General features: G+C 48.0%; 5 protein-coding genes across 5 annotated transcripts; 2 read left to right on the top strand and 3 right to left on the bottom strand.

Moving 5' to 3' along the window:
• Nucleotides 1–8: 8 nt before the first annotated feature.
• P175DRAFT_0532731 (Dcp1 family protein) lies at nt 9–989 on the top strand (the record flags this gene model as incomplete). The annotated part of the gene is made up of 1 exon (XM_040899993.1): nt 9–989. One exon carries the CDS (start codon nt 9–11, stop codon nt 987–989), a length of 981 nt encoding a protein of 326 aa, XP_040751178.1.
• A 227-nt stretch (nt 990–1,216) lies between these two features.
• Nucleotides 1,217–2,560, bottom strand: P175DRAFT_0439396 (bifunctional triacylglycerol lipase/ester hydrolase; the record flags this gene model as incomplete). Its single annotated transcript, XM_040893959.1, has 5 exons — nt 1,217–1,278; nt 1,327–1,559; nt 1,612–1,796; nt 1,862–2,103; nt 2,158–2,560. The coding sequence occupies 5 exons, from the start codon at nt 2,558–2,560 to the stop codon at nt 1,217–1,219; spliced, it is 1,125 nt and encodes a 374-aa protein (XP_040751177.1).
• A 799-nt stretch (nt 2,561–3,359) lies between these two features.
• P175DRAFT_0439178 (SMEK family protein) lies at nt 3,360–6,719 on the bottom strand (the record flags this gene model as incomplete). The annotated part of the gene is made up of 9 exons (XM_040893948.1): nt 3,360–3,962; nt 4,016–4,449; nt 4,517–4,684; nt 4,741–5,541; nt 5,603–5,929; nt 6,034–6,083; nt 6,144–6,225; nt 6,359–6,455; nt 6,606–6,719. 9 exons carry the CDS (start codon nt 6,717–6,719, stop codon nt 3,360–3,362), a joined length of 2,676 nt encoding a protein of 891 aa, XP_040751176.1.
• A 1,899-nt stretch (nt 6,720–8,618) lies between these two features.
• P175DRAFT_0509788 (uncharacterized protein) lies at nt 8,619–10,365 on the bottom strand (the record flags this gene model as incomplete). Its single annotated transcript, XM_040898454.1, has 5 exons — nt 8,619–9,388; nt 9,564–9,782; nt 9,834–9,938; nt 10,140–10,196; nt 10,281–10,365. 5 exons carry the CDS (start codon nt 10,363–10,365, stop codon nt 8,619–8,621), a joined length of 1,236 nt encoding a protein of 411 aa, XP_040751175.1.
• A 1,187-nt stretch (nt 10,366–11,552) lies between these two features.
• On the top strand, nt 11,553–11,852 carry P175DRAFT_0501947 (uncharacterized protein). The gene has a single exon (XM_040897276.1). It carries the CDS (start codon nt 11,581–11,583, stop codon nt 11,791–11,793), a length of 213 nt encoding a protein of 70 aa, XP_040751174.1. The 5' UTR covers nt 11,553–11,580; the 3' UTR covers nt 11,794–11,852.
• Nucleotides 11,853–19,368: the final 7,516 nt, after the last annotated feature.

Below are 19,368 nucleotides of genomic sequence, written 5' to 3'. Positions count from 1 at the left end.
TTTTCATCATGGCTACCCGCAAACCCCGTCGAGCCAACAACTACAACAACCACAATCACAATCGCCGTCATAGCCAGGGCATTCAACCCTCGGATTACGATTCGGACTACCAAGTTTACATTTCCGATACACAGCAGCTCCATGATCAACAAGAGCAGGCCATGCCTACTGCCCCTCTTCGCTCCAACGAGGAGCTTAACCTCTCTGTCCTGCGCCGCCATAACCCCGCCGTGAACTCGATCCAGTCCCTTGCGCCCTTCGCAGTCGTCTACATATTCAGTCCAGCTACACGGCAGTGGGAGAAGACAGGTGTTGAAGGATCACTATTTGTTTGTCAGCTCGTACCGGGGAGTCTAGGAGAGGAGCGATATAGTGTCTTCGTGCTTAACCGACGAGGTCTCAATAACTTCGACCTTCTCTTGACGGACGGCGAGAACGTGGAACTCACAGAGGAATACATTATTCTTAAATCCGACTATAATGCTGAGACCGGTAATGCGACGGCCCCAGCCACAACCAATTATAGTGGTAAACCTGCAGAGAACGGCGATATTCGCATTTACGGCCTCTGGGTCTTCTCAGAGCCCCCGCCGAATTCTACGGCGGAGACTCGCACTATCAATGCCCAAGTGATCCGAGAGTGCGCCTTCCTTGCGGGTCAGAGTCTCAAGCTAGCGCGTGAACGGCTCGAAGCCACCCGCCAGAACGGTCTACATGCGGCTGCAACAGCTGCTTCTGCGACTACAGACCCATTGGATGAAGTCCAGTCTAGTGTTCCCATGGGCCGCCAAATTTCACTTCGAGACCTGTTTGGCCAACAAAGGGTGCAGGATGATGCATGGAGTGTCCGCGCGCATAGTCAGGGACCGGAAGAACAGCATCCCCCAATGGGATCAGTCGCAACAGTGGAATCAAAACCGCAGCCGGACGTTCTAGGAGATCTATTTAGGAGAGCAGGCCTAGCATATCAGGGTGGCCCGAATCCCTGATCAGAGGGGGTTTACGTTTAAACTGCATTCATCCTTCATTCTATTTTTATCTTAGCCATGTCTAGACGAGAGAGCACGAGGATACCCAAATACAACCCATCAACGCCACAACTCACACATGTCCGGTCTAGCCTATATGATATTCTAAGGGTCTAGATGTTTTTCCTTGGTTGGCCTTAACGAAGCGTTTCATAACAGGACAAAGGTCAAATCGTCAGCCGAGGCGCTCACTCCGCCACGATGGCGGTGATCATATCCGCAACTTTACGAGACATGATATCGCTATGGCCTAAAAGTATGTCAGTAGGGAAATTAAAGAAGAGGAAGGGAGACATACGAAGACAAAAGGCATGGGGTAATGAGTCTTCGCAAACGACCATCTTAGGACCGGTCTGGGTTCGTCCGCGAAGCTCCAGGATTTCTTCTTTTGTGCGCTCAGCCACCCAGTGATCATTCCTACCAAAATAGAAGAACAATCGAGTCATAGGTTCTTTCACTGTTGATACACCCCAAACATCATCGCTCCATTTGTCGGAGGTAATGGTTCGCATCTCATCGGCAGCCATGTGTCTTTTTTGGTTAGCAAACACAATCGAAGGAGGGGAAAATAAGCAAAACTTACAAAGCCTCCCGCACGCCGTATTTACTCTTTAGAAACGACGCTGTGGCTGTAACAGCCTCCTCCGGTGGTGACTTCATAAACCACCGGATCAACGTCCGTAACGCGCAGTCAGGAAACACCAGCGTAAGTACACGAGCTACGAAAGCCACAACTATGGCCAATTGAGGAATAAGCCTGAGCAAAAACTTTCCGTATTCAAATTAGCTTTCACTCCTCCTGAAAAACGAAAAGAAAACAAGGGTATACGAACAGTCAATTTCCGCCCTGACGGCGACTTTGCAATATCCAGAACCGTCGGGAAAAGCATCACGCCGCCGATGATATCAAACCCGGTTTTCTGAATCCCGCTAGCAGCAGCAGCAGCAGCAGCAGCAGCAGCAGTAGTAGTAGTGGTATCACTATCCTCGCGATAACGACGAAGCACCTCCATAGCAATATAACTCCCGACAGAGTGCCCCATAAGAATCACCTGGGGCATTTGGTCCACGGTTCCTGGAACCGAAGACAGCGAAGCCGAGGCCGAGGCCGAGGCAGAGTACTCCCGACGCAAACCCGCCATGTGCACCGCTAGCTTTTCCCGGACGAACCGGATTTGCTCTTCAAGATCGTAGTAGTAGGCGTACTGCTCCTTTGCCTTTGCCTTTGCCTTTCCATGTTCATGTTCATGTTCATGTTTTTTACGTGCAGGGCCGCCAGGGCCAGGGCCGGAAGCCAGTTCAAACCCAGCAAGACTATGGCCGACGACATGGAACTTGCGTCGCGATGCAGCGCAGAGCCGGTCGCTTAGCAGGGAGAGGAACGAGTGGTAGTAGGATATCAGGCCTGGGTTTCCGCATATGAAGTAGATGGTTATAGGGGGTTGAGGGGGGTGGGTTGTTGCTGCTGGTGCTGGTGATGGGGTGGTTTCGTGGAAGAAACTGTCTTGGGAGATGTGAGGTTTTGGGAACATGTTTCTTTTCTTTTCTTTTCTTTCTTTCTTTTTTCTGATGGAACGAAGGAAGAGGATGGATGGGTGGATCGATAGAGAGAAGAAATAGATTATAGTTGAATGTTGGTGGGAGTGATTAGAGTAGATTAAGTAGTGAGTGAGGGAGAATAAATATTAATGAACTATGTACTGATTGACTAAACAGAAAATGGAGCTTCTACAAGTAATTCTACGCACTCGCTCGACTTATAAATACATAACTATTCACCGAAATTTAATAATTAATTCCGAAAGTCTACACCTCAATCGTACCGAAGGAATGAATTGGAAAAGTCCAGTACCTCGTAGCTATATGCAAGGTTCATTTCGCCAGTCCCTATTCCATGACAGCCCTGACCCCTGCCCAGAACAAGAATGTAATGCGTAACAGCAGAGGACGCCAGGAACACCGACAATATGAAACGTAGTACATGTACATCAAGAGGGAGAGAGGGAAAGAGAGAGAGCAGGGTGCTGGCTGCCGCAGGAAATGAGAAAGCAAGGCTTGCATGTCTTCCGTAATCTCTAACAAATGCCAAAATTTGCAAGATTGCACTCAAACCAGTCGCAAAGGAGAAATCAATCAATCGCTCAAGGAAGATTAAGAACGGAAAAAAAAAAAAAAACCCTCGAGCAAGGAGAAAAGCACGTCACTTCATCTGGTATCTAGGATGCTGTCATTAAGAAAAAGAAAACAAACCCCGCATACTCGAACAAGGAAGAGAACGCTGCAGTGCAGAAAGCTGAATTTTGGGCAACCTGTTGAGAGGATTCATTCACATCATCCGCCTTCGCCACTGTTCTTGCCGCTCTGTTTCTCGTTCTCATCATTCCCCGTACATTCGGCAGTATCAGGACCACTTGCAGCGACCGGGGATTTGACTGATGGATTGAGGTTGATCGCAATTCGCTTCGGCCCTGTAGAAACAGTGATATTCACCCCCTGAGGTACTCCCTTCTCCGACGTCATCGATCCAATCGACCCACTGCGCCTCTTACGGAGCATACCCGCAGTTCCAGGACCGCTATTCGTGGAGCTCCTCCGTTTCGGCCCAAACGTGAGTTTGACCAGTTCGTCGTCATCCTCCTCCTCACGCCGGCGCTTCTCTGATAGTCGTTCGGGAGGTGTTTGTACAGCCAACGAAACCGGAGTGGAAGGTAGCTCCTCAGCTGGATCGGCAGGCGCATCCTCATTCGAAATATCATCCGGCTGTGGCGTCGTCTGCCCCTGTTTTGACCCAGTCTCGGATTCTGGTTTGAAATCCATAGCATCATTATCTTCCTCGTCGTCATCTGGATAGTCCACCAATGGCTTGACAGCCGGAGAAACTGAGCCGTTCGGTATCTGTGAAGTGAGCGTTGCAGGCTGGTTATCCTGTTGCCACTAAATTCGAAAATCAATGTTGGAACAATCTTCTTTAAGATCTGGGGGCTTACCTCTTCTTCGTCATCCGAAGTATTGAAGTACTCTTCTTCCGCGGGGTCCATGTCTTTCATGCCCTGCCAGCGTCCATTGTGCTGCATCTTGAGCACGGGGCTCACTTCTTCCTGGGAGTAAATGGTGGAATCTGCGTCTCCGCCGTATCCCTGCAACTGCTCGTAATGCAGGATCAATCCTTGGAAAGTGTCGACATAAGTAATATTTCTCAACTTATCCCCGTATTTCCCAACCACATGCAAGACAATCGGCTTAATATTCTCCCGTTTAATAAATTCGAAAAGTTCGAGGCAAGCTGAATTGAGCAGGTTATCCCGTGGCATGGTCTCGTAAACAATATCAAGAATCAACCCAAAGGTATCATTATGTGTCATCAAAGCTTGATAAAAGGTATCTTGAAGACTAAGCAAGGTTCGGAAAAATTTCAACGCAGCTAGAAGAGGGGGGGGGGGGGAAGGTCAGCCCAAAGATCATACTTCGTGGTGGGGCAAAAATCGTACTGAGTTTCAGGTGCTTCTGAGGCACCTTGAGTAATTGAGTAATATGCGCAGCAAGGTGTTCGTTCTGAATGACATTACGACTGCGGTAAAGATGTTGGCGGACGAAAAAGGTAAGAATATCCACAAGATGCGAGTACAGCGCTACTTCCTGGAAGGCCAAATCATTAACTGGTAAATGTTAGTCATGGGCGTGCGATCGATGAACAAGGCGGGAAGAAACTCACTAGTAGGACGACTCTCGAGTCGCTTCAAAGGCGCAAATAGCCTCTTGGATGACTCGTCAAAGTGATTTTGAACAAAGGCGTCGGACAAGATATTAGGGCGCATTTTCGCGTAATGCTCGGGGCCAGCCCGACCCATCGCGTCCTGCATAGGCACCTGCGGGTCTAGTAAGACCTTGACTGCGTCCGCGAGCTGATTCTTGACACCCAGATCGGCTTCTGTGTGGAGTAAATCGATGAGGGTATCGGTAAGGGGGGTTTTCTTCTCGTTGACAGCCTTAAGCATATACCCGCGCATCATGATTGGGTCGTGGTCGAGGAGCGCGACTAGGATATCAATACCTGTGGTGCGGATAGCTGGGTTTGGGTGCTTGATGGCGAAGGCAATAACAGCAAAGAGTCCATGGTTGATGAAGTTGGCGAAAAGATTGGCACGCGCCGGAGCTTGCAGGTTCTTCGCAATTGCGGCGCATTGGTGCAGAAATTGGACCGCATCTTCCTTGCGCTTTGCGTTGGTGTTTCTCGGATCAAAAACTGAGAACAGTTCCTTCAGGAACTGGGCGTTGGATTGGATGTGGTTAACAATTTCGACTTGGTTATAGAAAATCAACGAGTTGAGGACGGAAAAGGTGGGGTCGTCCAGGATGCGAGCTAGGACGACGTCTTTCAGGTACTGCAGGCGCCAAGTGTGGCGAATTTTGCGGCGGATAATGGGATCTTTGATCGGAACGACTTCCTTGTAGCGAGTTCGGTCCGAAAGGTATTGGCGATGATTAGCTTTATGGTTGGGGAATTCAGAATCATCTTGTCACCCGTTAGCAGCGCATCTCGATTTCTTCCCAGTCCAAAGCCCCTAGAAACGTACATTCTAATGCTCCGACAACCCCAATAATGACGGGGTCCGTAACGACAGTCTCGATAATGGTGTTATCATTGAGGAGAATAAGTGACTTCATAATGTTGCACAAACGGTGAAGATCGCTCAGACTCTCGAGGTCTTCGGCGACAGTGACCAAGGGTAGGAGCTTGGTGATGTATTCATCTCGGATAACACATTTCGATAGCGCGTCCCGGCCGGCCTGGGTTATGCTGGCAGCTCTCATCATATGATCGATCTCAGGGAGATTTCCAAGTTCGGGCGCGGGTAGCATGATTGACTGAAAGCCTTCGAGGTCGTCGGATAAAGCATCATCTGTGGGGGAAAAAAAAGGAAAAAAAAAAAAAAAAAAAGGTATCAGTAACGACGACCAGCACGGAAGAGCGCGCATAGGGCTAAGAAACACGGGAATGGCTCACCAGCGGCGGCGATGTTGAGTAGATGTTGTTGAACGGCATTAACGAAGTTCCTGGACGCGATAAGCGAAAGACTCGGTCAAGACAGCTGCCTCATGCGAGCAGAGTCTTACCAAATAACCGCACAGCCCTCTGCTTCCTGAAAACTCAGAGCCATATCTGTCTGATTAGGTTCTGTCCACACGATCAAGGTCTCTAATCCGAACAAGAGTAGTATTAGCGATGCCCATTGCTTACGACTCTTCTTTTTTTTTTTTTCCCCCCCCAATCCAACAGGCGAAGAGGACCAGGGAAAAGGAAGTGAGGAGAGTAGGCAAGGAAAAGGAACCTTGTTGTTTCTGGTAACCGCCATCCTTGGAAATTTTGGTTTCCAGGAGCACGCGGACGGGCTTATCCTCCGACTCGACAAATATCCGTGGTTCGTCCTAATCAAAAAGAAATGAGAATGTTAGCATCGAGCTAATAGTGGGCAAGGAGTGCGCCGGGTTGCTGCGGTGTATTGCGCCCGTCGCGTGGGCGGGGATGATGCCATATGCCATGCCATGCCATGCGATGGGGGGCGAGAGAAAGCTTACATCCTGGATCCGGCCGGTGCAAAAGCCGGTTCCCCTATCGAACCAGTCATTATCCTTGAGTTCGTAGACCTTCACCCGCTTGCGATCGCTGGGTGGTTGCAAGTCCAGCGCCATGATCCGATCGAGGGGCGAGGGGGCGTCTCGTCACTCCGGGACAACTCAAAAACGAGTGCACCGGCGCGAGGAGAGCGCCAAGGTGATGGTGAAGAGGAGAAAGTGAGTCGCTAAGTAAAAGTTGAGGAAATAATTGGAAGGGCGAGAAAGAAAAGAAAAGAAAGAAAAGAAAAGAAAAAAGGGCGATCGGATGGTTGTAGGTAAAGTTATGAATGACGAGAAAGCACGGGGAGGGAGGAGAATAGAGAATGGAGTGGAGGAGGAAGAAGATGAGATTTGCAGGTGACGATCGATGATTAAGGTACGGACGGGAGGGAGGTAACTAACTAGTTAGTAGTGGGTAAGATGACGGATAATAATAACAAGACGATGACAACGACAACGACGACAAAGAAGAAGAAGAAGAAGAAGAAGAAGAAGAAGAAGAAGAAGAAGAGGAAGAGGAAGAGGAAGAGGAAGAGGAAGAAGAGAAAGAAGAGGAATGGATCGGGGATGATGGTCTCGGCAGTAATCGGTCGGCACTAGAATGATTTTTTCCCTCTTCTTTCGAGGTAAGTTATAAGTATAAGTCACTACCACACGCGACCTGAGCAGTTAGGGTCTCATGAATCCAGGGAGGGAAAAGGAAAAAGATAAAGAAAGAAAACGTCAACGATGAGGTGCAGCTGGAATCCTTCTAGATGCCCTTAAGCTATGATCATACCCGTCCCTAATCTATATCCAGGGGCATTTCAGGTCACTCAACCCTCTCTTTCCCAACCCTCGATAAAATTCATTCTCTAGTATCCTTCCCCGCGACTGATCTATTCCTCACATTCGTCTCGATATAGATTTCGCCTGCTGAACCCCTGAAGAGAAGATTCCTCTTGCCAAGTCAGGATCGATTACTAGTATGGATCTCCCTGCTTGTTATATACATAGCTCTCTAGCATCTGCAAGGCCTCGGGAAGGTATTTATTTATGTAGGATCAACTAGGATTCTAGACCTCGTGCTACATCGTCGCAATATCGCATTACAGACTCATCTCTAATCTTCATTCGTGAAACCCTCGATCCATCCCGGAATATATCCTCCAGGAACTCCAATCCAGTACACAAAAACCAAAAAAAAAAAAAAAAGAACAAGGGGAGAATCAATTATGGAAAGATGAATCAGAAGGTAAACACATAATCATTCATAAACAACCAGAAAGCCAATTCAAATCAAGCCGTGAACATGGACAGAAACAGAGAACTCGGTTCGGATCAAACTCCAATAACTCTTTTGATGTTTGCCCATGTTCCGTTGCCCAAGCCCCAAAATTGAACACAATAGAAAAGAAACCCTTTTGGTGCCCATAACCCATTGCCCAATTAAAAGAAAAAGAGAAAAGGAGAAGAAATAAAAGACACCACCACGACTTCAGCCAAACTTGCAACCAGACCCGAATGATGACATAGAACACCTTAACCCCCCTGGATAAGCTGGAAACAAGAGCCGAGACATTAACACGCAAAACCATTCCCAGGTACACAACAAATGTCGACCAAAAAAGAAACGGCATATAAAACAAATGCAGAAAAGCCAAACACGGCCAGACTAATCGGAGAGATAAAAAGGGGGGAACAAATGTCAAATGCACACAAATGGGGAATACCGACTCCGGAAACCAACAGCCCAACCAAGCTCCTACCTAGTCAGTAAACCATGGACCAAATTAACACTGCACAAATGGAGCCGAGAGAAGAATATTGTTGCACCGCTCGCAATCTTCCGTATATGTACCATGCTCCCTCCCAGGATGAAAACGTAAACCTCTTTTCAAAAACGCCACGGCGCAAAGTGAGTACCAACCAAGAAAAAAGAAAGAGTGAAGAAGGAAGTAAGAGCTAGACCAGGTTCGAGAGTTAGGTTTAGCTTCAACCCCACACCGAAGCCTGGACGCCCAGTCCAGTTTTAGAGCCCCAGACGCCGCTGCTATTGCCCCAGCCAAGTCCAACACCGCCGGAGGTATCCTTAGCACTGGCGGTTCCTACAGATGTTGAAGCAGTAGGGTTGGAGGCCGATGACAACGAACGATCGTTAGGCCCGGCCACAGACGACTCACCGGGAGTGAAGCCGAATCCAAGAGGAGAAGGTAGCGGGGTAGTAGAGCGCTTGTTTAGAGCTGGGTTGGGGGCCTGAACGGAACTAGTCTGTTGAAGTGGACGGGAACCAATGGGGCCTACGGGTCCGATGACCGACTTGGACGGCGCCTGTCTCGAGGAAGGGGAATCAGCCCCGCCGGGCGACGAGGTCGAGGTCACCGTCGGGTCGGTGCCATCATACTTTCCGAAGACAGGGTTAATACCGGAGCTGGGGGACGAGGTACTGTCGGCACGAGAAGGAGACTGAAGTGAGGGCTGAGGACCGGTCTCTGCGCTACCTGGGGCAGCCGATTGGCCGAATGGATCAACGCTGCGGGGAGAGGAACCTCGAACACCAATAGCAGAGGACGGGGTACCACCTGCTTGGCTCTCTGGTCGGGAGCTATCATCCGCGAAATTGCCTGGAGGGAAGAAGGCGGGGCTGTCGTTGCCGTACAGGGCCCTATGCTGACGAGCCAAAAGTTCTCGGCGGCTTTCCTCGCTCATGGCGGCGGGACTGAGCGAGCGTTCGGACTTGCTGCCAGACATTTCGGCTAAAAGGCCTTTGAGAGAAAGAGAAGAATTAAAACCATGTTCAGAAAAAAGAGAAAAGGGACCACGCCCCCCAATGTATTATACAAGACAACGGATACATGTGGGTAGAAAGATCACGGGGAATATAAGGAAATGAAAAAAAAAAAAAAAAAGGAAAAAAGTTCCAAAAATGCTACCACGTACTTCGATTGTACTGTTGCTCTTGGTGATAGTTGCGGAGTTCCCTCTCACGCTGTGCTGCCATCCGACGCTTTGCTTGCATCATCTGCTCTACTTCATTTGGGCGACCTTGGTACCGTTGCGACGCATAGAAACCTTGCATATTGGGGGTTGGGTGTACCCTGTTGCCATCGAATTCGCTAATCGAGTGATGGCGATGGGACATGTTGCTCCCGCGAGGATCTGACCAGGTTTAGAAAATAGGTCGCTTTGACAAATACTGAGAGCCCATACCGTATTCGGGGTAGCCACGACCCACCATCATGGGCATGGAATCTCTGCGCGGAGTAGCCCATAATTTCCCACTCTTCACGAGGTTGTCGATGGCACGATCGACCTCTAAAGTAACTCGTTAGTAACCGCGCCAATTTGGTAGTAGAGATATGTCCTTCGATGAAATCTTCGGGTCTGGGGTAGGGTAGTTGGACAGTTGCATCATCCGATAGCCACATTATATAGATTGTAGGCAAAACACCAGGAATAGGGGGGAAAGGGCTAGCTAGATATTGTGTTCAAGAAGTAAGGTCGGTTCGTGCATACCATCAAATTGAGAGGAAAAGGCAGGGGCTTCGTCGCGCTGGGAAACAGAACTCGAGCCTAAAGAAGAAGAGGGGAAAAAACCGGGTAAGCTTTAACCTCGAATGGGAGAGGACCTGAATCATAGAATGGTTCGCATCATACCTGATCGCGACGGAGGCACTGGCTGCTCCCATGACGCCTGGCGCGTGGTGGGAGCTTGCCATCCCTGAGGTTCGTAGTACGCCATTTTTACCGATAGAGACTTTGGATGACGGGTAGATCAAAGATTCTGGCTAGGATGGTTGATTTGCTCGGACGAAAGTCGGACCCTATTTCTGGGCTGGAAAGGAGACGGTAAGCTTTGACTCTAAAAATAACCCGCACACCAAAGGCGACGTTACGAAAGAGACAGGAGACGGTGAGGATAGAATTGGAGTCGAGAGACCAGCGACGACAGATGACATCGATCGGAGGTATTGTTGAGTTTCCCGAGTTGTCCCTTTAGGTATCGAGAAACTTTTTTTTTCGGGTTTTATTTTTGGGAGCGAACCACCAGGGCTCGACAAGGAGATATCCAACACAACGCAAAAGTCAAACAGAACCGACAAGACAAGGGAGGCGGAAATTTTTGGAATATTCCCGGGGTCATCTGAGGGTAGTTTGGTGACGAGAGCGAGAGGGCAAAAAAAGAGAGATGCAACACAATCAATCGGGGAGGGAGGTGGCTTACAAGAAAAGGAGGGATTCCGGGCGGCTCTACCACGAGTGAACGAGGCAGAAAAGGAATTAAAAATGAAGCACTTTTAACCCCCCAAGGCACGACAGACGGCGAAGTCCGGCGTGGAAGAAAGGAAAAGGGAAAGAAGACGTGGGGGGAGGGGATTAAAGAAACAAGAGACAGGGGGGGTGGGGAGGGAGGAGGGAAGAGAAAGATGGATACACAAACTTGAAGTCGGGTGGCAGAAAAAGAGGGAGAGAGAAAGAAGAAGAAAAAAAGGAAGAGGAGGGAGAAGAAGAGGCACTGGGGGGAGAGAGAGAGAGGAGGAGGGGGGAGAGAAGCGAGAAGAAGCGTGGATTATTATTTTTTTAACCAGGAATAATAAGTAACTAATAATAATGATAATAACTAATGATGAGAATAATAATACATAGTTAGTTAATAATAATCTAACTAATATTTTAAGGGAAGAAAAAAAAAAAAAAAAAAAAAAAAAAAAAGACAGTGTTCAGTCCAGGAGAAGGAAAAAAAAAAAAAATATGGAGCCTTTCGGCTGTTAGAATCATTCAGGTTTAGTTAATAAGAGAAAGTATCAAACAGTCTGGTGACTCCATACAGAGTACCCTAACCTTGTGATAGAATGTCTTTTAGAACAAGCATAACTATACCTTAATTATTATTAATTTCATCAATAGAATAGTTATTACTCTGTATTATCTCATTCATACCCAAGCTACTATTATTATGGTGAAAAGAATACCAAGTAGGTGGGCAGGTGTGATGGAAGAATTTCATCGCTACTTTTCATCGGGCCAGTTTTTAGTACTTGATTTGATTTTACTTGACTGGTTTTTTACCCTGGCTGTCACTCTCTATAATTGTATTGAAGGAATTCTTAATCCTACAGCTTCTACTTTAGAGTATCGGCATAGTAAATATCTACATATCTATACATAGATATATATGTATATCTCTAAGGATTTCTGTTCTCTTCTATTCAACCATGGCGTATCTTGATTTATCATCGAGTATCCAGCGAGTACTAACTAGTTAACTAGTCATTATTAGGGGATCCACCATCAGTTCACTCCATCGGAGTCCATCCAGGTAAGTATTTAATACTTACAGAGTGTACTTACTACTACTACTACTACTACTACTACTACTAGTACTGGTAGTACAAGTAGTAGTCATTCACAAAATTTATTAGTATGTACCACATTCCAAGAGTTAAGAAAAAGAGTACATCTGTTGAAATCAAAATCAGGGAAATATGATTCTGGCCCCAGAACATCAATGCACAATGGCGTATGTAGCAACTGAATTTTACTCCGTACTGGCTGGTAGTACTAAAAACTAATGCCACATCTATCCCACTACTCCATACTCTATAGGCTGAGGGAATAATTTCTCCCTTTCTTTTGTGGTAATGATGAATATCCTAATTAAAGTATTGGAGCATTTTTCTTTTTTAAGATACATCCAAAGCAGAGGAAGATCTTACGTGGTTTATTACCCCTACCTACTGCTACAACGGCTGGAACGAACTCTGTATAAGTTAAACCCCATCGAAGCGTCCTCGGCCTCGTGGGGATGGTGCTAATCTAATCCAACTAAACCTTCACTAGTGGCCTTGTGCTGCGGACTCCTTGCGGGTCACATCTTGTCCGTCCGGCTTACTTTACATTTACAACAAATCAGGTAATATCTCCTCCAATTCGAACCGTATCCCTCTCATATGAGAAACATGGTGAGAAGATGTCCTCCTGTTCAAGAAACGTTCAAAAATCCGAACCGGTACAGGAAGTTAAGGCGGGGTCACTGCAGTTGAACATATATGGATAACACTCGGACCCCCACGTCTGGACAGAACACGAGCCAAATCACTCACGGTGCTGCTCAGCGTCATTATACTGCGAGTGGCGTGGATTATCCGTGTTGCGTTGCGGCTGCTACATCCGGTGCAATGATAAATCGTAGATATCTCTTCAGGTGGGGATAGGCTGGCTTTGCAGTCTGACTTGACATAAACTCACATGAACTAACTAGGTGGTAGTTCTCTATATCTGCGAATATTAATTCTGTAGTTTGCATAGATATTGCGGGGAAGAGGTACCTCTCAGGATAGTTCCGGATATGAATGATTGATATTATCCAACTTCCCGTGTACAATTCAGGCTATTGATGGTCGAGCTATGGTGAAACTTGATATACGGAGTATACAGAGATAAAGAAGCGAAATGGAACCCCCCCCCCCCCCCCGGGGAATCCATGGCTCCCTCGGCTTCTCTTTGTTAGAGAACGCATCGAAACTAACCATCGCCCCCAATAGAATCCAAGTCAGACTGGATAGGTACAGTCTTAGTCACTACACCTGGCACTAAACAGGATCTCCTACTTTAGCAACACGGGGACGATCGAATGGACAAAAGTCGCAGACTAAACTGCCCTCCATTACAACTTGGCAACGACAGGGGGTCATCCTTTAACGCGAGATAAATTTAGGATTTTTAGTTTGATAGATACTACAGTAGTTGACTGCACTTGCATATTGTCGCTGTTATATAGGTATGTATACGTAGGGGAATTGACAAGAGGAGGTGAGGTTCAGAAAAGGGAACAAGAAAGAATCCAAGTGCAAGGGTTTCTGAGTTCTTTGATGACACTGCAATCCTAAGAACACGGTGGTCAATCTTGTGAAGAAGAGTGGGCCGTAGTACAGTACAGCGTAGTAAAAGACTAGATGGATAGATTCAAATCCCTGGTATTCCGTACCACCTGGTGAAATTCAAACCAGACGGCCACACGTGCTGGACGCGCTGCATTCACCCTAGAATTGAGTGAGACAAGAAACGCGGGGCAAAAGGGGTACCTACTCCTCTACCTCTACTACAGAGAGGGTAGCTAGGTATGTATACTCGAGAGAAAGAAAGTGCTCGTTAGCCTGAGGACTCGACCACGGTAGAAACGATGGACATTAAAGGGGAAGTTCATACTTACTTCTATCAAGTTCCAGTTCCTTGAGGGAGGGGGAACAAAGACTCACTTGGAAGGAGATTCTGATAGATAGATCTTATTGGCCTACCTTTTGCATTGTGTAGATGATTCAACTACCTGAGTCGAGCTATTGTCTTCGTTATCATCATGAATGACTCAAAGGGCACTAGGAAAAAAAAAAAAAATCAAAGATTAAATTAAATTACAGAGTAGTTAAAAAGACATTCCTTATTCATGCCAGATTGAGGTGTCAAACGTCTCGCGGGCTGCCTGAGGCACAAAGAAGTCTGTAAATCCCCCGGGAAAAGAATCATGTACGGAGTACAGTGATGGATGAATGGATTCTATCGACCACAGGGGAATTGCAATCTCACCTTGTCATCTACCCGGGACTTATTTTGGATTTAAAACTACAGTGAGCGATCCTCCTCTTTATTTCTGAGACAAGAGACGGGGAGACTATTTGGCTCTTTGGAAATTTCCTTGGCTGGCGATGAGTTTCTGAATTCATTTCTCTGGCCCCTTATTCATAATAATAATAATAATAATAATAAATAACTAAATGAGTAAAAAGAATAATCTTACTTTTGAGGTCAGTGTGTGGAGATTCTACTACCTCCTATATAGTCTTCAACACTGCACGACCTATAACTTACTACTACTACTACTACTACTCCCACTGCCGAGCGCCGGAGGGTGATTGACAGCCCCCTGGCTCAGGCTCATCTCTCCCGCGTTGTGTGCTTAATCGATGCTTCGTTGCTGGGACTTGCCCCCTCCTCCTCACTTTGTATCTTCAGCCCCCTTCACAGTTCTCACGCTGTTTCTATATTATCTGGCATTCTGCTACAATCGCTCCAAAAAAAATTATTACCCACTAGGCTGGCCCTTCTATGGAGGAAGATCAACGTATTTTTGTTTCTCCCCATTAGCCTCTGTCTCCTCGACTGGTGTGGTTTCGAGGTTTGCCCTTCCCGCCTCCAAGTCTATCGCACGCACTCCCCTTAAAACGCTGTCATCTACGGAGTATCTGTTCATCGATGGTAACGACCTGTCCGACTACAACTCTCGTCGTTCGACGGACTTCAATTATTTCCCCTTGCTCTCGATTCTTCTCCCCTCAAGTTGATTTGCCGCGTGGCACTCCAGCCTTTGATCACCACCCGACAAAGTGAGAAGGTGCTCCAGCAGCACAAAGACAATTTCGCTCGCATCGCCGGCCGATTCCTCCGCTGCGCTCTCTCCCTTCTTGTCCGCGTCTCCTCTACTCCCCTCCCCCCTTCCTTCCTCGTTCGTTTTCGACTCCCGTATATTACTCTCAATTCACTATAGAAAGGGGGGGATTTTTTTTCCCCTTTGTAACTGAGGGATAACGCGTGGTTTATAATCTTGCAAAGTGACAGGTTGTTTCGTTTCGCCCCAAGGTTAACCTGGGAGATCTTTCGAGTCTGGCAGTTCGGGTCGATTTGCACACAGGGCCTTCGGTAGTGGCAGGAAAGCAACCCGGTTTACCTCTCTCGGAGGCCAACGTTGCCCGACAACGTTGGAGTTGCTATATGGTCCCAGACACCGATGGGAATGACAAATTATCCTACAGACCAGATGAACAGTCGCCGATAGCGTCGGAAACCCCCTCGACTATGTCGTGGAACTTGACACCAAACGAGACGTCGTCAGAGGCTTCGAATCGACCCCCATTGGCCTCACAACAATCTAACTCCCTCCCCTCCACCCCTTACCAACATGCGCGGAAAATTTCGTTTCGCTCCAGATCCCCCTCCCCACCTCACGGAAACACCTCCCCTCGGTCAACGCATTCGGAGACAACACATATCCCTCCCTCCCTGCGAAAACCGTTCTCCGGGTGTAAATATGAGACTGCCATGTCATTCTTTCGTCGACGGATGCCGTACAGCCTTGGTGCGGACCTGCTGCCAGAGCAAAAGGAGGGACTCAAACCACGGTTGGAACCGGAGGAGGAACGGAAACTGACAACGGAAATGCTCGAGGTTTACGATAAACTACTGCCATCCGCCGAAAGTGACGATCGACGACGTCAACTGGTCCGGAAGTTGGAAAAACTCTTTAGAGATCAGTGGCCAGGGTGCGATATCAAAGTTAACGTTTTTGGGTCATCAGGAAACAAATTATGTTCGAGTGATTCGGATGGTACGTATGCTTGCTGTATAGCTGGAGACGACGAGACTGATGGAAAGCAGTGGACATTTGTATAACCACCACTTGTAAGGAGCTGGAACATGTATGTCTGCTGGCAGATGTTCTCGCAAGACGTAAGGAGATGCCCTCTTTGACCCCTTTGCCACGACCAGGTGCTGATTGACCCTTGTTGTAGATGGGATGGAACGAGTTGTCTGTGTTTCGCATGCGAAAGTCCCCATTGTGAAGATCTGGGACCCGGAGTTACGCCTGGCATGTGACATGAATGTGAACAACACGTTAGCCTTGGAAAATACGCGAATGGTACGAACATATGTGGAAATTGATGATCGTGTACGGCCGCTAGCTATGATCATCAAGCATTGGACGAAGCGGAGGATACTCAATGATGCTGGTATGTTCCTGGTCGCATACCTTGAGACAGCAAGCAGCCGCTGTGGTTCAGATACTGACAGAATTGACTTGCAGGACTCGGTGGCACGCTAAGTTCTTATACCTGGATTTGCTTGATTATCAATTTTCTCCAGACTCGAGATCCTCCGATCCTACCAAGCCTCCAGACCCGCCCTCATAAGAAAAGACTAACCGCCGACGGCTTGGTGTGTTCCTTCGATGACGACTTGGACTCTCTGACGGGGTATGGCCGACAGAATAAGCAGTCGTTAGGGGAACTTCTGTTCCGGTTTTTCCGCTACTATGGGCACGAACTTGACTACGAGACGTACGTGATTTCGGTTAGAGAGGCGAAGTTAATTTCGAAAGTTGGCAAGGGGTGGCATCTGTTACAAAATAATCGACTCTGTGTTGAGGAACCGTTCAATACATCGCGAAACTTGGGGAATACTGCGGATGATACGTCATTTAGGGGTGTTCATATGGAGCTTCGCCGAGCGTTCAAGGCAGTTTCCGAAGGGAATCTCGAGCTCTGTTGTGAGCAATATGAGTATCCGCCTGAAGAAGAGCGCTCGTGGGAGAGGCCACCTCCACAACCACGACCGATCATTACCGCAACACCTGCACATTCAGGTCGGGGTGGTCGAGGCGGAGGCCGGGGCGGGCGACACTCAAATCAATATAATCGTGGCGGGCATTCGGGCGGTCGTCGAAGTTCAAATACTCCGAATAAGTCAAATAATTTTCGTCAGCCCAGCGGTGGAATGAGTGCGTCGGAGCTCTCACTCCAGGCGCAACATGCACAGTACCTGCTACATGACCATCTCTATCAGCAGATACAGATTCTCCAGGCTCAAGAGCAAGAATTGCGATTACAGTTGCAAAACCAAGCACTGCTAACCGGAAGGCCACCTCCTGTCCTGATTCGTCAACCTTTTATTCAGTTTCCCATGCCCCAGCAAGAACCTGCTGGTGATGATAGTTCCCGTTCACGATCTGGAACTGTGAACCACCCACCCATTAGTGTTCCCTCCCGTCAAAATCTCTACTACAACTCTTCTTACTTGCCAGTAACAGTTGCTGGGGTACAGGGAACCAACACGAATCCACCGTCGCCATCAGCCACGGCTGCGATGCCTGATCTCCGCCGTAATCCACGTCGATCTTCCGTCGCGAACGGATCCCCGGGAGGGTCTCTTAGAGCGCACTCGCAACCTGCTCGACCCGTTAACTCCCTTCCCAGTTTCGCGCCCCTTTATTCAATCTCGCAATCGATGGAGAGTGTCCAGGCTTCGAAACAGCGCAATGCTCCTGGCTCCCCCGACGATACGCAGAGTGAAGAGGATAACGGATTTATGCCCAATAGCTTGCCCAGTCGATCTTCTTATTTTGACGACAATAGACAGGCTGACTACATGGGATACTATTTTGGCAGCTCTCCGCAATTGCAGACATATCACCAAAACGCTCTGCTATCGCCATTGTCGGCTTCAGTCGGTCTAGCATTGCAAAACGGTAACATTCTACCTTTAGTTGGGAACCCGCAGGATTACATGTCGGCCGTGCCATCGAATGAAACCACTAGTCTTTCTTCTGATACCGGTTCCGCCTTATCCCCAAAAGTTGGACAATTGCAACAAAGGACGAGTTCCCGAACAGCCGGCTCCGGTGATCGAGGTGGCCCATTAATTGTGGATGGGTCCGTGCCTCCCAGTGAGCAACGACCTTCGATTCCGACGGATGCTTACGATCCATATGGTACGATGAGCCATTGTACGTCAAACTCTGATGATCAAAATACGGATACCCCTGCCAGTGTGTCGAATTCCTTTTCGCAGGACTTTCAAGACAACAGCTCCGCTGAAATTGATCCGACGCCGCTCTTTAGTCGACAAGCAACCGATTCCCATAACATTGGAAACCCAGCCGATCCTTTTGTCAATGGACATACTGGGAAGCCGGGTTTGCTTTCAAGCCGTTTGCAAAGTCTTCACCTTGCCAATGGGGAGAGGGAATCCTTGTCCAAGCCGGTGCAGGAAAAATCGAAGACAGTTCAACAGCACCGTCACGAGTTTACTGAGAAGGAGCCCCCTCGCAGAAGGAATACAAATGTAGGGGAGAGAGCAGCGTCACTTCCGGGGATTCCACCAGCACCAGACCAACATAGTCAACCGTCTCATACGAAACGTCGACCCAATGGCTCCGATGCACCAGAGAAGTCCAATGGAATTTCCCATAAAGCCAAGCCCAAAAGCCGTCCAGATCCCTCACAGTTGCCTTCAACTGGATCAAGCGATACGAAGGAACGGAACCCTGGTCCTGCACGGAAAGCAAATGGTGCTGGCTCTGTAACGCAAGATTCCAATGCTCAGACGAACAGTGGCTGGCAAACAACGCGAAGAAAACATAAAAAGAACACCAAATTACCTACAGAGCACAGGCATGGGCTACCTAATGGCGCAGAGCCGCTCCCAGTGGATGAAACCTTGAGAAAAGGGGGGTAATCAACAATATGTGACGTCAAACTATTCTCCCTGTCATGTTCGACCATTACTTTGAACTATTGGTATTCAACACCGCTTTATAATCCCCACGGGTGTATCGAGTTCAGGCATCCTGCACATGAGCTTACTCAGTACGACTTTGCTTCTCTCTGGGCCCGTTACCTAGTCAGTGATTATATCCATGAATGGGCACTACTTGGAAGGCATGTGTACAGTTTGTGCTCCAAGTTTTCTTATGTTTGGCCTGTCGGAGTTTAAAACTCGACTTTACTTCCCTATCAACTATACTGGAAGTCTGGCACTGTATAAAAGAGGCGATATCCTCTCGGCAAATGACATATTTCGGTGAATTGTTTTCTCCGGCTCTTTAATGGAAAGTATATGACATGTTTCTCTCTCTTTTTTTTTGTCTCTCTCTCTCTCTCTCTCCCTGTGTGTGTGTGTGTGTGTGTGTGTGTGT

Source organism: Aspergillus ochraceoroseus (genome assembly GCF_002846915.1).
Source record: "Aspergillus ochraceoroseus IBT 24754 chromosome Unknown P175scaffold_5, whole genome shotgun sequence".
In the NCBI taxonomy this organism is placed as follows: Eukaryota; Fungi; Ascomycota; class Eurotiomycetes; order Eurotiales; family Aspergillaceae; genus Aspergillus; species Aspergillus ochraceoroseus.
The sequence above is the reverse complement of the archived record's forward strand: the minus strand, read 5'-3'. Positions and strand labels throughout refer to the sequence as shown.